The sequence below is a fragment of the Borostomias antarcticus genome (genome assembly GCF_949987555.1).
Source record: "Borostomias antarcticus genome assembly, chromosome: 2".
Classification (NCBI taxonomy): domain Eukaryota; kingdom Metazoa; phylum Chordata; class Actinopteri; order Stomiiformes; family Stomiidae; genus Borostomias; species Borostomias antarcticus.
In genome coordinates this window covers 34,323,079-34,339,764 of record NC_140235.1, presented here as the reverse complement: position 1 = coordinate 34,339,764, position 16,686 = coordinate 34,323,079, and the positions used below count along the sequence as shown (strand labels likewise).

The window sequence follows — 16,686 nt, the reverse complement described above, 5'->3', positions numbered from 1 at the left end:
CAGCGTTAATCTCATTGGCCACGTTTAACGTGCTTGTCCAGAGGGGTGGAGCCATGGAGGTATAGAGCGCGCGCTCATGTTTTGTTTTGGCATGGGTGAGACTGCCACCTACATGCACTTTCTAGGCAAACACTAAATGAGAAATTACGAAAAACTCAAATTAATGTATCATCAGATCTGTTTAATAAGTAATCGTAACATACAAATATAATGGATTAAATATTTCCAGCAAGATCCATATATGCAGTGCATAAAAATCTCAACTAGATGCTAGTCATGTTTTCTTCTTATGCAATACTTCACTATCCTAACATTTGCTTTGGTGAAAAAACATGACTTCCGTTAAAATCATTTATATTTGAAATGCCAAATTTCAACGATGTTCAAGAGAATGTAGAGTAAGAATGTTTTGTATCAGTACAGTGAAATGTTAAGAAGGCAAACAAAGTAAACATAATTAGCTTCTGTTCACAGTTGAAATTAGCATAGAAAGATGTCACTTATTGATGTCATATTTCACTTAAAATAGCTTCTCATCAGTTTTAAAAGTTGTTCGTAAAGGTAAAAAAAGCATGAATCAATTATTCTAAAACGAACATAGAAGAACAACAAAACCTCTTAAAAATGTTCCAAATTACTGTACACTGAATGGCTCAAAAAGCAATTCAGATTCAGATGAATGAAAAGCAAAATATCAAACATTTTATAAAGTGAATACATAACACAAAAATCCTTTTTGATCATTTTAAAAACACTTTTTCCTGCAGGAGTTATACCAAAGAGTATGCACTGTACCCCCAAAAACCCATCTATAAAGACAGAAAGGTTTATTTTTGTCCAAAGAAGTCACGGTTACACAATAATATTGAGGTCTGAAAGCTATCTCTTCATGTGTTGACCCAGTGTGCTGTTGTGCCCAAAACGTCATCTGAGACGTTGGTGATGATGATGATGATGATGGAGACTTTGGACACTGTTGTGTCTGGCGACCACTGCATTGGACAGGAATGTCACCAAGAACATAGTATCCAATCACAAAGTAAATGAGAGATAGTATTTCTGAGATCATGTCAGTGAATAAGGCATTAAACATACTCTCACTCAATAAACCTACTCTCACTTATTAAACCTACTCTCACTCAATAAACCTACTCTCACTTATTAAACCTACTCTCACTCATTAAACCTACACTCACTTATTAAACCTACGCTCACTCATTAAACCTACTCTCATTCATTAAGCCTAGTCTCACTTATTAAACCTACTCTCACTTTGGCCCTCAGCAGCTACGGTTGACCATCCCAACTTTGGAAGTCGCTTCATGATGGGCCATATTTTATTTTAAATTATATATTTTTATCTCCTGACATCTGCAGCTCATATCATCTACAGACCCGGTGAGTAAACTGGTCTGTCGGGAGAACATGCTGTTCAAGAAGGACTCTGAAGCACGTAGGGTCTGGCTTCACATGGCTTCTCACTTGCCCACCAATGGAATGAGATTCAGGCCAGATGATATGGGGCTAATTATAGCCTCATCCTTTCTGCAGGCCTAACTGAAGCCTAACTCCAACCCCAACTTCAAGCACAGGAGGTTGTGGAGGGGCTGTATCCAATAATGTTTGCTTTTGCATTGTCTGTGCGACGCTTGATTTCTAATCATTTGATAAAGGGACGTAATCTTTTCTCCACCATGTATCCCATCTGTTAATTCGTTTTTATTCCTATAAGTGCCCTGAAACGTGGACTGGGGATTAGTGGCATGTGACTCCATACTCACTGTGGGTACAGTACAGCCTTATTCAAACCATTCAGTCATATTCGTGTTTCCTATGACAGGTAAAGCTTAAGAGCTAAAAACCAGTCTGCTATAGGCAGCTCAGGAAATAACCAGGAAAGTTTGTTCATAAATTATTATCAAAAACATCTGAGTGTTTGCTATCGATTCTCGCCAGGTCTCAGTCGTGTCCCGAGTAGTCTCTCGTCTCTCTCCCTTCTCTGCCTCTGCCTCTCTTCCTCCTCCTCTTCATCGTCCTCATCTTCCTCATTCTCGCTGTTGCAGTGTCCCTCCCTGGGCCTGACCCCTGACCCCTCGGCCTCCAGCCTGGAGGCCTCGCAGCGCAGGGCCACTAGGCGGTGATGGACGGCCACGTAGAGTCGGGCCACGTCCCTGGCGCCCGCCTGGACCAGGAAGACGCGCACGGCCCGGCTCTCCACGTCGGTGGCCGTCACCTGGAGGTGACGCCGTCCGGGGCGACACAGGTGTGTGTGTGGCCAGAGCTTCGTGTTGAGCATGACCTTCAGACTTCCCTGGTGTCTCATCACTGAGGATAGGGGCAGAGCAGAGCAGAGAGCACAGCTGGTAACTTAACTGTGAGATAGCTGATAATTCAATTTATAAAAAAAAATAAAAGTATTTATCCCGGAAGGGCAATTCCTGAGGCTGGCATAGTAAAAAGAACATACAACAGGACATCTATTGACAATACATGACAGACAGACAGACAGACAGACAGACAGACAGACAGACAGACAGACAGATCATTAAGGGCGTTTAGGTCAGGGGAATAATGATGACGATGTGACGAGGTCTCCCTCCCTCCAAACGAACCTATCCTGGATTGTAGACTCTCTTTGGGCCCTGATGCCAGATCGTTGAGTCGAAGGACCCCCCTCCCACGCTCACTCCATGAGTGAGTTCCCTTCTCCAGGACAAACAGTCTGCATGTGAGCTGAAAGACAATAACAACAATAAGCTGAACCAGACCTACTTTCCGTAAGCCAACCACGTGGGCAGTACAGCTTGTTTAGACAACAACGTTTCCTCAGGCATTAAGAATCGTGCGTCCTCACCTGGACTACGTTACTCTCCTTCTCCTCTCCAGTGAAGAGCTGTACGCGCCTGAGCAGACGGCCCCCCCTGCAGGACGCCGTGTGCGCTGCGGCAGACTCCCTCAGTGTGCTCCACGCGGTCTCTGTTCAACACACACACAGCAACGTTTACACACCGTTCAGACAGGGATCCTTCAGACAGGGATCCTGCGGAGCCGAGGACTCGCACGTCCACCATGCAAGTGCAGACAGACGATGAGGGGAGTGGCCAGAGCACGGGCTACTGCAGAGGACAGAACACGAGTGTTGCCGACTTGAGGGATGTTTAAGAGAGAAATTAACTGAACAACTAAATGTTGATTGCTCTGGTCTGAAAGACAGCTTACACATACATCTTTAAGGACCGCAATGGAAACAAGCTTCTAGCTTCATTGTGTTCCTTTTGATAATGGTGTTGCCTATGTATTTATTATACATTTTACATTGTCAATAAAAATATCTAAGTCTAAGTCTAAGTCTAATCAGTAAAAACAATGAGATTGATAAGTATTCTAATGTCCTGAGTTACTTTGGCTGCTGTTCTGAAAGGATGCCACCGGGGGGCACTGTAGGGCACTACATGACCAGGGGAGCCCAACGCTGCTAGTTTTAAGTGAATGGTAAATCCAGGACTTACCTTTATGACTGGACTCAGAGAAGTCAGACTCAGAGGAGCTACAATCTGACTCCGATTCACTTATGACGGTTTTCTGTGGACTCTATGAGAGTGAAAAAGAGCAGGTTGCACAAGGTATTATAATATAAATTATGTTCACCACTGTGTGCGTTCATAGTCCTCATATTTGTCATTCAAATGTCATTTTGGATGCCCGTGAGTCTGTTCAGAACTTACCAGAACCCTCTCGCTCATGTTCTCTCCGAACACAAACTCGATCCTGTCAGAGGTCAAAACGTCTTCCTCTGATCTGTGAAGAGACACAGAGACAGAGGCCAAAACTTTACCTAGAGAAGTGACACATGAAATGCAGTGAACTCTAGATTTAAATGGATGCAAGACTGAAGACAGACAGAAGGTTCCAGCCCTAAGGGGCCCACATACCTATGAACTTGAGGCCAGAGACTTGGGATGGGGGGTTGGGTCTTTGTGACACTGCAGAGATCTCCTGCGTTATCATGGCTCACCTAGGAGGCAAAACATAATGGAATACTTAGGTTTCACTTCGCTCTAAAGTCCTATCACAACACATTCTCTTGCATTTTCTTTCATGTCTGTGCTTGTGTGTTGGATATAAGCTATCCAGCCCCACAGGGCCGAGCTGTTATGAAGCATTCCCTGTGTGTGCAGGAGAAAAGAAAGAATTAATGCCAAAAATCATTAAAAAAACCGACACGAACCGGTTTAGAGGCTTAAACATTGACAACCTCCCACCCCTCGGGCAATACGCGCAGAATTTGTTTTTCAGAAGAAAAAAAAAACGCATGTGGGTTCCTCAGGCAGTGACAGACGGAGCCGAGAACAAAGTTGCTGTTTTTCACTGCAGACCTCTAATGGCTGAGAAAGTTCTGTCTACTTCTCTGCCAGGGCTGACTGGACAATATGTGCCTGTTCCCAGGGCTGAGCTCAGCGCAGCGCCACGGCCCCAACACCCGGGTGTGAGGCATGTACTGCACTGGCTGGGCAGGGAGGGGAGACAGGAGAGTGTGTGTAAAGAGTTCAGCCCGGGGAGTTCAGCAGGACCAGGAGGTGTGTGTGTGTGTGTGTGTCTGTGTGTGTGAGATGTATGTGTGAGGTGTGTGTGTGCATGCGTGTGTGTGTGTGTGTGTGTGTGTGTGTCTGTGTGTGTGAGGTGTATGTGTGTGCGTGTGTGTGTGTGTGTGAGAGAGAGAGAGGTCAGAGAGCTGTGGAATACCTCAGATACTTGTGGCTGCTCAGGGATGTTCCCAGGCTGGGGGGCGAGGAGAGGAGCAGGTCTCAGGAATGATCTTCTGGCCCAAGGAGAAGCTACAGACCAGGAGAGAGAGAGAGAGAGAGAGAGAGAGTGGGGGGGGGGGAGAGAGAGAGAGAGAGAGAGAGAGAGAGAGTGGGGGGGAGAGAGAGAGAGAGAAAGAGAGAGAGAGAGTGGGGGAGAAGAAGAAGAAGGCAATGAAGAGATACAGTGTGACGAGAAGATACTTTTTTCATACTTCAGTCTGTATTATTTACTACCAGTTAGACCAGGGGTTCTCAACCTTTAAGAACATAAGGCCCACTTTTGATTGATAAAAATTCAGAGGACCACCTTCCCAAACACATGAGATCTGAGGGAACGTTCGCTAGCTACGTTAGCTGAGCACATTTGTCTCAACACCAACGGATGTGATTGGCGTGGTGATATTCAAACGTAACTGGTCATTGAAATTATACATTTTAAAGGTGGGATAGGTAGTTTGCTTTTGGCTTTATTTGGTAAAATTGGCATAATATCCTTTCAGCTATCAGTAACAGAAGTGCTCTGAGAATAAACTTGGATCTCCGAGTTTACCGTTGCCTCTGTATTTTAGACTAAAAGAATGCAACGCGCCCAAATGTATTGACCAATCAGGGTCTCTATCTCACCACACCTACCAGTCATGTTTGGAGGGAGGGACTACATCATGATTGACTGGAGTGAGGGGCGGGTTCTTTTGAAAAAGATGACCAATCGGAGGCCTTGTTGACGTCAAACTACCTACCCCACCTTTAACTTGACATTTTTTATTTATATGTGCATTCTTGAGTACATATAGATATAAAACAACTACTTTGTAAATTACCAAACTTTATTTTATCTTTTTCTAACCATTTGGCAGTAGGCTAGCACTGCCTCCACGACCCACTGGTTGAAAATGACAGTTAGACTATGCATCAAATATGGTGCTATAGTACATGTGGAATACGGCAGTCTGAAGTAAATTCTTTTTTCTTTTTTTTTAAATACAAATAAAAAGAGGGTACAATGAAAAACAATATGAAAAACATAACACCATAAAACATCTACCAACCTGTTTCTGTGGAAAAGTTGGTCCGGTTGCACATATTTGGGGGCATGAACACGTTTGATTGAGACACTAGGGGAAAAGAGAGGAGGCCTGTTATAGAAAGACACACGCAGGCTGCACGTCATCAAGTCTGGACTCAAGTTCACAGGTTTAAAATGTGTCCTATATTTCTCTCAAGGTGACTGCTGGATCTGAAAAACGTCAACATGAACTCTTGAGCCACGCGGCCACTGCTATAGGTCATTAAGCTAATTTATAACTAGCCACCGCTATAGGTCAGGAAGCTAATTTATAACTAGCCACTGCTATAGGTCAGGAAGCTAATTTATAACTAGCCACTGCTATAGGTCAGGAAGCTAATTTATAACTAGCAGGTAACGTGTGCTGACAGAGTGAAACTGAAACAGAACAGGAGGAGGATGCAGGGGGTCCCCCAACTGGCTGATGGGAAACTGAGTCCTGACAGAGATGTGGGGTTACCTAGTTTACTACATCCATGGGGTGACTGGAATACTCGGGCCTAGCTGTCTACATACGATCATCCCCAGGCTAGTCAAGCCATACAGCCTGGTGCTCTTTGCTAGCTGCATGGATTTGCATTTTTATTGCATGTCCTCAGGGGCCAGTCAGAGATGCAAAGACAGATATACTGAAGGGTTACTGAGGGGTAAAAGAAAGAGAAGAAAGAAGATTTGAAGGGTGTTTTGTTTACCTGGAGGAGGCGGGTGGAAAGAGATGGAGGTTGACCGTGTTCGACTACTTCTCTCACATGAACCTGTGAACAGACAGACAGACAACCATGTCTCTTCATAAGGAATCAGTCACTGGCTGGTATGGCTGTGATACAGTACAACTCATCTGTTAGTTATAATCCTGTGTATACAAAAAAGGATCCTCCATTATTTGTCTTAAATATTTATGTCTCATAGTCCCGCACTGTAATCCCTCTGCAATTGTTATGTAAGTATGTCCCTATGAGAAGATTAAACATGAAGACCCTCTCTACAGAACAGTGTGTTCATGCACACTCACTGTTCCTGGTCCGGGGACTGGGGAAGGTGAACGATCGGATTCTTTTGTTTGGACTCACTCCAACAGCTGACGGAGAGAAGGGAGGCAAATAAACAGCAGTGAAGAGAAATCAATTCTGAAGGTTCTTGCGTGAAACCACACTTAAGATGGAACTGTAGTGAGTTGTTATGCTTACCTGACCCATCTTCCCATCTCTCTGATCTCCTCTGTGAAAAAGAATGCAGAGAAAGTAAATAAAGATACACCTCCATCACACATTTCGGGATTTCCTCTTCAAAATAACCTTCAGTTTTACATAAGACAAGCTCCTCGGCAAATCGTCCGGATTTGATGTGTCAGGTACCTTCATGGATGGGGCCATCCTCTGGAAGATGAACATTGGTGGGGAAAGAACAGTTTTCTCTGTGAAAAGACAGACAGTGAAAGCCAAGTTATGGAGGTTTGAGATTCGTACAGCTAGTTTCACCTAAAATGTGAAAATAGATAATTTTAATTCAAATAAAAACACAGCCCCGAAATCCTGGCCAATGTTCCAAATATTTCCCACAGAAAAACCTCACAAAGACAAAAATAGGTCAGAGGTGTCAGAGGCTGTTCTGCCAAAACGGTACCACTTTACATTATAGCTCAGTAAGTTCTCGCTACGGCCAGAACGTCTTGGAACAAGCTATATTTGTGGACACCAATGAGACTAAAGTCGGAGTTTCAACCGGATGCTGATTGGCCCGTGCAGATAGTGGGCTGTGCCAAGAAGCTGATTTGGCCTCTGATTGAATATCATAGCTTGTTCCCTGAAGTTCTTGCTGTAGCAGGAGCTTCTTGGTACTAAGAATAGAAAGATATAACCAGGTAATGTTGCATTTTCCAGCTCTGATTCCACTTTCTATTACATAGACACTACTGTCTCTGTTTCCATGTAACAAATCATGGGCTTAAAGGTACCCAATGTAGTTTTTGACCACTTGTATGCGCTCTAGAGCAAATTTGAGAAGGTGGTCCCCGAAAATCGCGTACTACGTCATTGCGTCAATATGCGGAGCACATAATAGTGACGTTTCACACCTCTTTGTTGTTTTCAAAACATTAGCTAAATATCATTTTGCGAAGAAATTACAAGGTAGGAAAGACATTCAAGTGATTCAACTTGTTTGTTTATTAGACTACAGGGAACCATATAATCGAGGAATTTCGAAAATAAAGAACGGATTGTTTTGATTCACATTTCGTTGGGTACCTTTAAATAGGATGTAAGGAAGAGATCGGGGGTAACTACACAGGTAACTACTACTAGTAACTGGTAGGTAATTTCCTAGTAATAATGTAGATATTAACATGTTATTACCATGGTAACTACACAGGTACTGTAACTACTACTAGTAACTAACTAGACTTACCCTGTTATTATCGAGCTGTAATGTAAAGTGGTACCGACAGACAGGTGTTTGCCTACCACAAACCTATTAGTCAATTAACCAGGCTCAACCACAACCAGCAAAACAACACCAAGACCCAACAAAAATGATATGTGCAGTACATTGTATAGCTAGGAGGTTGTGGTCAAATAACCACATCAGATTGCAGTGAGAGTGCAAGTCCACGGTCCAGTCTGAATCTTCCCTCCCAATGTGTTATTCTAATGAATGGAGGCTTTCACTTCAAGGGACTCTTATGTAACCCCCTGGCCTGCCGAGGAGCTCTGGGAGCCGGGGAGAAGCCCTGGCTGGGCTGGGCTGATTGATGGGACGACTCTGGAGGTGAGAGCCAGCCGGCGGGCCAAGCCTTGGCACTGGGTCAAACTGAGACCAGTCCAGACCTGTCTGGAGGCTAAAAATATGCCCTGCTGTCACAGACCTCATACTACCAGCTCTACATGTACAGCATGTCCTCTAGACTAGAGCACAATCCCACAGATTAGATCCTAACTTCCTCCACATGAGTGATGTTTTCACATAACGTAAAGCTATTGTTTTACTCTCTATTGAGATCATAATAACAATGGATTGCATAATGATGATCTTTGTCATCAACAAAGAGTCATCGTCACAAGGGGATCAAGATTCAAATGTTCCAAAACTGTTTCAAATTCTTCCATCATCTCCATGAATTGAAGTTCATAGTGACTTGCGAATCATACTGATGAGTATTTAAATGTTAATGCCAAAACGTGTTATGTTAAAAAGAAGCTATTTTTGCCTCAGACTATTAAACCTGTCTATGACCTTTGCGGAGTAAATCACTTGGAATTCAATTAGCCACAGGGTCAGACAGTAGGGGACCACCAGGGGAGGTGGACTCTGGTGCCAGGGAGGAATGGTGGTTCTGGTATGTTCTGGATCGGACTGTGTTCTCTATCTGAACGTCTACATAGTTTAACTGAGGCATCTCTGAGGTCATCAGAACACTATAGCAGTAGCCTATGTCGCATCCTTCCATGGGTCATAACTTTGAACGAAGGCCTCATTCTAGAAAGTATATGAAATATTAACTACAATTATAGGCCTATTGGATATCCCAGTGTATTAATTTGAGTTGCTCTCCTGTATGAATCACATTCCACATAGCAAGCCTCAAGCATGTAAAGCACAGTGGCAATGTCATCTAGGACTGGGCAAAAAAATCCATACAGTTGAGTATTGTGATATTATTTCCCCCAGTATACTGTAGCGATTTTCCAGCCCCTCATATCGATGTATGTATGTATGTATGTATGTATGTATGTATGTATGTATGTATGTATGTATGTATGTATGTATGTATGTATGTATGTATGTATTTATTTATTTTTAGCACAAGGAAAATATTGAGGCAATGTTCTCCCTGCTTCAGTCAGGGAAAAGGAACCACACACAGAGAGCACAGAGAGACTCAGGAAGAGCTTCTTCCCCCAGGCCATCTGGCACCTGAATGACTCTAGCTTGCGTTTCTACATAGTCCACATAGTGTCAGAATATCTAGTGTATATATGTATAATGCAGATAACCGTATATTTCACTCCTGGGATTATTTATATCTACAGTATAGCATGTACGTAATACACCCATGCCATATTAGACTGCCAAGCGAATACAGCAAGTTGTATTTTCAGCTATGTATCGTATCGCAAAGTAGCGTGATACGTATTTTATCATGAGGTCCTTGCCAATACCCACACTTGATGTCATCACCGATTGATATTCATTACTCACAGTTATACAGTAACTACTGTACCCCCCCCAAAAAATAAAAATAAAATAAAAAAAATAATTAAATGAATAAAAAATACCCAACAGAGCTTGTAAGTATTCAGGTCTGCAGCCAACCCCTCTCCTCTTCCCATTTTCTGCTTTTTGCTCCTCTCCCTCTTTCTCCTTTTATCACCTCTCTTACTTTCTCCCTTCCTCAATCAGGTCTTTCTCCTACGTGGCAAACCGTTCCAGCAATGCTAGGATACGTCTGAGTCTCCAGAGGTCAGCCATCTCTTTACCCCGTAAACAACCGAATGTGTAAATGTGAAATAATTGAATCTGTTTCTCAGCCAGCCTGCTGAATGATTAATTAACTCCGCCACAGCGACAGTGCAGGGCGAGAGGTCATGTTTTCGGTGGCATCCACCGAACGTCTGTTAGCAGGATTACACAAAAACAAACGTACCGATTTTCATGAAACTCAAGGGTTTGGCATGGACCAACCTAGAACCAATTACATTTTGGAGCATATCCGAATTATGGGGCAGGTCCACGAGCCGCCCAAACATGGCCGACCATTCACCACCATTCACCATCATTCACCACCATTCACCACCATTCATTGTTTGGACCAGGATTACGCAAAACCTAACAGACCGATTTTTATTAAACTTGGTGGAGGGGTGTGGCCTGGGCCAACTAAGAGCTCATTCAATTTTGGAGCATATCTGAATCACGGGACGTGGGAGGGGTGTAGCATTGGCCAGTTTACAACCCGTTCAATTTTGTCACACACAGAGCCACAAAATGCATTCAGGGTCGGAGGTCTGTGCTTTCTGATTTAGAACATGCTATGATATTAATGCAAAAACGTCCTTCCTTGACGTTCGTGTTCATTTTCAGTGCACAGGAAGTTTGATTGTAAGCGTACTGTACAAACACTATTATAATATTAATCTCTCTAATACAAAACAGTTGAAGAGATAAGCACTAGAGCAATTTTGCAGACATATGACAGTAATATACTTCCTATAAAAGCACAGACAAAATGGCTGTGCTTGAACGATGGTGATTGCACCATCAACGCAAAAGAACATCTCACAGAGGTAAAACATAAATCCTTCTACAGCCTCTCTAATGAAATGAACACATCCATCATGTCATCCTGAGTCTGCCAGCACAGAGCACTCAGTGTTCTGAGTGCTCTCATTTAAGACCGGTCTGACCTTGCTCCTCGAAATGTCAAATATGTGCACACACACACACACACACACACACACACACACACACATACAAGCTGAGTGTGATGTGGGGGGTGTTGGTGGTGTTTGTGCGTAGGCTGTTGTGGCCTGTGGCTGACCAGGCCCAAGGCTAAGACCATCTAGATGAGGATGGTGGACTGGTGGAAGGCTGAGTCATGGGGTGTGTGGACTCTCGCTCATGTTGGTCTCTGTGATGACCAAGGGCCAGCGCAGGCAAATGACCGCAGGCTGAAAACACACACATACACACACACACACACACACACACACACACACACACACACACACACACACACATACAAAGACACATGTGATTGTGCACACACGCACGCACACACACACACATGCAAAGACATGTGATCTTGCATGCACGCACATGCTCGCACACACACACACACACACACACACACACACACACACACCACACACACGTGCACAGGGACACATGCACTGTGACACACACACACACACACACACACACACACACACACACACATACACACACACTCAGGTGTGCACACAGATTCATATAAGCAAAACACACATTTTGGCTCATGTAAGGAGCTCTGGACTCATCGTTGCATAAGGCCAAAATGCTGCTTCATAAGCAGAAAGGCCTACTGTAAAACAGAAATGAGAACTGTTTTTCCACTAGGATACAATCTGTTGTATACCAGATTCTAAAACAGATAACTGTTTGATGTTGACTAGTCTAGGAGGGCATGAGGAAGAGTTTCAACTTGTTTCTAAAGCTTTGTTTTGTTCTCTCTGTCCTCTGCTGAGGGCGATTTAACCAGAACATAAAGGACCAGTGTGCTTCTCTCCTGGCAGACCTTCAATATATCATAAAAACCAGCGCCAGCTGTGGCACGGCTCCACTAACCTCTACTCTGGGCTCAGAGAGAGAGAGACAAGAAGAGGAGCCCACCACACACACACACACACACACACACACACACACACACACACACACACACACACACACACACACACACACACACACACACACACACACACACACACACACACACAGACATACACAGAGCAATGGGAGAGAGAGAGAGAGACAATAAGAGGAGCCCACCACACACACACACACACACACACAGACAGACATACACAGAGCAATGGGGGAGAGAGAAAGAAAAAGAGAGAGAGAGAGAGAGAGAGAGAGAGAGAGAGAGAGAGAGAGAGAGAGAGAGAGAGAGAACTAAAGAGAGAGAGGGAGTTTCCCTACTATCCTTACGTAGTCATGTAGGAGCAGAAACAGGGAGGGGCTGGCGCTGACTCTGGCCTCAACCAGAATGGCAGACCGGGGCAGGGTGGGGTTAAAGGGGCAGAGAGCCAGGAAAAACAATCCCTCCATAGTGTCACAGGCAACAGCTGCCCATACATCACTCACTGGGAACAATACTCTGCTCAAAGTCCCGCGCCCCCACCCCCCCACAATGCCAAGAGTGCCCCCCACCCCCACCCTCCCCCCGATAGATTCCACCCAACCACCTCGAGCTCTGTCGTAAGACAGGACCTATTCACACACGTGCTGGCTGAGGGCGTCTCAGCGCTTTCGAAACGCTCTCAACAAGACCCATCCCGACAACGGCTTAGTCTACCGGCGCAGCTGTGCTTCGTTTACGAGGCTATGAGAAACAGCCCGGGATTACATAAGGACGAACCCACGGAGCGCCACCGACACATCACATGCTCAGCGTACTGCATCGCTGCGTAGTACAGTAGGCAGGCAAAGATCTGCCCCCAGCCTGACTGAACACCCCTATGTGTGTGGACGCTGAGCCCGTAAGCCATGCAGGGCCTCTAGCAGGCTATTACAGGGGGTGCTTCATGCCATAGGAATGTCAGACTACTTACAACAACCTCCTACTACGGGCATGGCCATATCTGTCTGCCTCGCCAAGGCCCGGCAGCCCTATCAACCAGTTGTTATATCCCTGTTAGCTCTGCTCATCAAGTCGTCAATAGGAAAATTACTGTACCATCGCAGCTGTGAGACTTGAGAATCACAGTAGCCGGCGATATTGTCGACACATTCTGAGGCGACCAAGTTACAAGGGGCCTATTATTTCAGATCTTTTTTCGCTGTTGTTACATTGCAACGTGCGTGATAGGATAGCGTCTGGCATGTGTCCTCACGATTGTCTGAGGAGTGAGCAGAGTTAGTTATGCAGCACTCTTGAGAAACTTGAGCAAGAGTCCAACCACAGGCCATGTCTGGAGCCAGCGAGCAGACAACCTGGGTAAGAAGCAAACTGGAATAAGCTGGTCGGATCTGGTCCTCCAGACTGGATTATGTGACTGGGAGAGGATGTTTGTGAAACCCCTCCTACTGAGGACTGCCCTCGTCTCTCTCATACAATAAGTGTCTCCAGCTCTCTCACACACACTCTGCCACACGTGCACGTGCGCACGTAGACACACACTCACGCGCACGCACACATGCACACACCCGACAGAATTACAAATAGCAACGCCGCAACCTCTCCCTGGGTTAGATTCATGGAGATGGAGAGTGTTGGGCTACGTGCCGACAGTAGTTCTAGAAGTGTCTCAGCAAAACGTGCAGTAGGAGCAGCCAGCAGCTGGTCAGCTGAGTCAGACGTCGTTTCTGCAGCATCATCCTCCTCCAGAGACCCCAGCTGTTCTGACCATGTGGGCATCTGGACAGAACTGACCCTAACAAGGCTCCCATACTCTACAGAGGAGGAGGGTGCGCTGTCCTCACCTGTAATATCGGGAGTTCAATGTGAAGCCACACACGCACGCGCACGCACACAAACACACACACTCTCACACACAAACACACACAAACACACACAAACACACACACACACACTCTCTCACACACACGCACGCACGCACACAAACACACACACTACACATACACACTCTCACACACGCACACACGCGCACGCACACAAACACACACACACACTCTCTCTCACACACACGCACACACACACACACATACACTGATAAGAGATTGTGCCTCATCTTCTGATAAGAATGGAGATAAGAGCCAGCTCAGAGACCACAACCACTCTGTTGTTGACTTCAATATGATAAGAGGCCATGCTACAGCATTAAGAAGATACTGTGTGTGTTTGAGTGCGTGTGTGTGTGCGATTGTGTTCATGTTCGTATTGACAAAATGTCACAATAGTGCAAGTGCAAAGAGCGATATGCCCATGTTGAGTGGGAAGTCAACAAATACATGAAAACAGTAAATCACTTCTCCATGTTTCTCTGTATTTATCTCTCTCCCTCTCTCTCCCTGACTGAGTTTAAATGTATGACATATCATATTCTGAAAACTGCAACTTCATAAATATATATTTTTAAATACATGACGCATGGCAGATGTACTGTAGCCACTTTTACCTTTCAACTCTCCTCGGTCTTGCGCGCATCCGGCATCTGCGCGCTGCGTTGGACCCGAGATGACAGCTCCGCACGCGCTCTCCATGGGTGCAACTGTACAAGCAGCCTTTTCATCACAGTCATTTGAGACTGTACACTCTGAGACATCTACGCTTAGGGAGAGATTCCCTCTCATAATTCTTCGGACGAGCAACCCAGTGGTTATAACATTACCCGAAACATTAGGATATATGACTATAAAGTAAGCTAGCTAACGGAAAAAACTACGGGAAAGCTTCCAGTAATGTCGCTTTTGGTTGTCCGGAAATATTACATTCACACCCTTCCTTTCGATGCAATGCTCTTCTTATTAGGTCGTTGCTTTCTGACGAGATTTGTTTGTCAAACAAGGTAGCTCTGGTAGCAGAAGTGAGTGAACGCACAGTTAAATCCCAGTCTGTTTACTACTTGAGAGCGCGCCACATTGTGACTGAGCTCTTTATAAATGTGGGCGTGGCGAAGCGCATGGCTAGTTTGATTGACGGTAGGAGTAGGCTATAGTCGCTGTCGATTTTGTCTACAATTTGCATTGTGAGAGTAGTGGCCAAGCTCTTCTGTGGCTTGCCATGCTTTGATGAATGGAATTCCAAGCAGTCTTTGAAGTTGTGTCCAGTAATATTAATGAGGAAATTCCAATGGTAGCCAACTGTACTGTACATGGGTAACTCAATTTGGTTTTTAAAAGGGCACAAATAGAGTGACATTTATGAACTTTGAGTCGTAGGCTACTTATGAGATGGCTTGGGAGAGCTCCAGTTAGCGTGTATTCAAAAGCAGTAGGACTTGTGCCGTTCATCACGGGGGGGTAACAGTGTGGATGTGTGCTGGGTTTGGTCTTTGTCAATCAGTGCAGTGTTGGACCCATTTCACAAGTTCACCTAGAAGCTTCATGACCTCTATGTTCACACATACAGTGCCCTGTTTTCTGATGATACTTCAGAGCAGAAATAGTGGGATCATTCATATGTCAATTATCATGCTATAATGAACCCAAACTGATAGAGTTCAATAAATAGATAGATAGACAGAGAGATAGAGAGATACAGTAGATAGATAGATAGATAGATAGACAGACAGACAGACAGACAGACAGACAGACAGACAGACAGACAGACAGACAGACAGACAGACAGACAGACAGACAGACAGACAGACAGACAAACAGACAGACAGACAGACAGATAGATAGATAGATAGATAGATAGATAGATAGATAGATAGATAGATAGATAGATAGATAGATAGATAGATAGATAAAAGTCTTTATTTAGACAGGGAGGAATATACTGAGACCAGGTCTCTTTTACAGATGGCCAATGGCAGAGAGAAACAAAGTACAGAAAAATACAAGAACAGAGACAGCGTGCAGACAACAATATCAATGTACGTAGGCCTACTTACAATCAATATACATAATATATTCAATTAAATTACAATAAATATATACAGTATGCATAAATATAGAATATATATATACATACATACATACAGACTGTATACTAATAGTCTTTATACTAATACTACATACATACATACAGACATACTACAGACTGTATATTAATAGTCTTTATACTAATACTATATACATACATATATCCCCCATTAGTCTTTTCTCTCTGACAGGAGTTTCCCCAGTGATAGTAACTGTACCTATATCTGGCCCAGGACCAGCAGCTATTATTAACCTGGAGCGGCACGACTCATTCACGCGTTTGGAGCGTGTGTAGGGACTATAAAGTTACCACACCACACTTCAGTAAACAATACGAGCCATGAAACAAGTAAGCACCTGTGTGTGTGTGTGTGTGTGTGTGTGTGTATGTAGGCCTATACTCCTATATTAAAACATGTTCAAAACAAAAATATCAAACTCTCCTATTAGAATAATAATATAGAATTCCAGGGGTGGATTACTGTGGTCAAATGTCCAGCAGTAACGGAA

At 44.3% G+C, this 16,686-nt stretch overlaps 1 protein-coding gene across 2 annotated transcripts; it reads right to left on the bottom strand.

The window, feature by feature from the left end:
• Positions 1–177: 177 nt before the first annotated feature.
• Positions 178–15,134, bottom strand: LOC311327730 (ran-binding protein 3-like). Of its 2 annotated transcripts, XR_014631142.1 has the most exons (14): positions 14,706–15,134; positions 7,227–7,285; positions 7,059–7,089; positions 6,884–6,949; positions 6,564–6,626; positions 5,855–5,920; positions 4,744–4,835; positions 3,933–4,015; positions 3,726–3,798; positions 3,510–3,591; positions 2,855–2,976; positions 2,613–2,733; positions 1,263–2,325; positions 178–1,205 (listed from the first exon to the last, which is right to left on the bottom strand). XR_014631142.1 is itself a non-coding variant. In XM_084460820.1 (13 exons), the coding sequence occupies exons 1-13, from the start codon at positions 14,878–14,880 to the stop codon at positions 1,940–1,942; spliced, it is 1,419 nt and encodes a 472-aa protein (XP_084316946.1). In that variant the 5' UTR covers positions 14,881–15,134; the 3' UTR covers positions 178–1,939. The 2 variants fall into 2 exon arrangements, 1 of the variants encoding a protein (XP_084316946.1); XM_084460820.1 differs by having other exon boundaries at positions 178–2,325.
• Between the last annotated feature and the right edge of the window lie 1,552 nt (positions 15,135–16,686).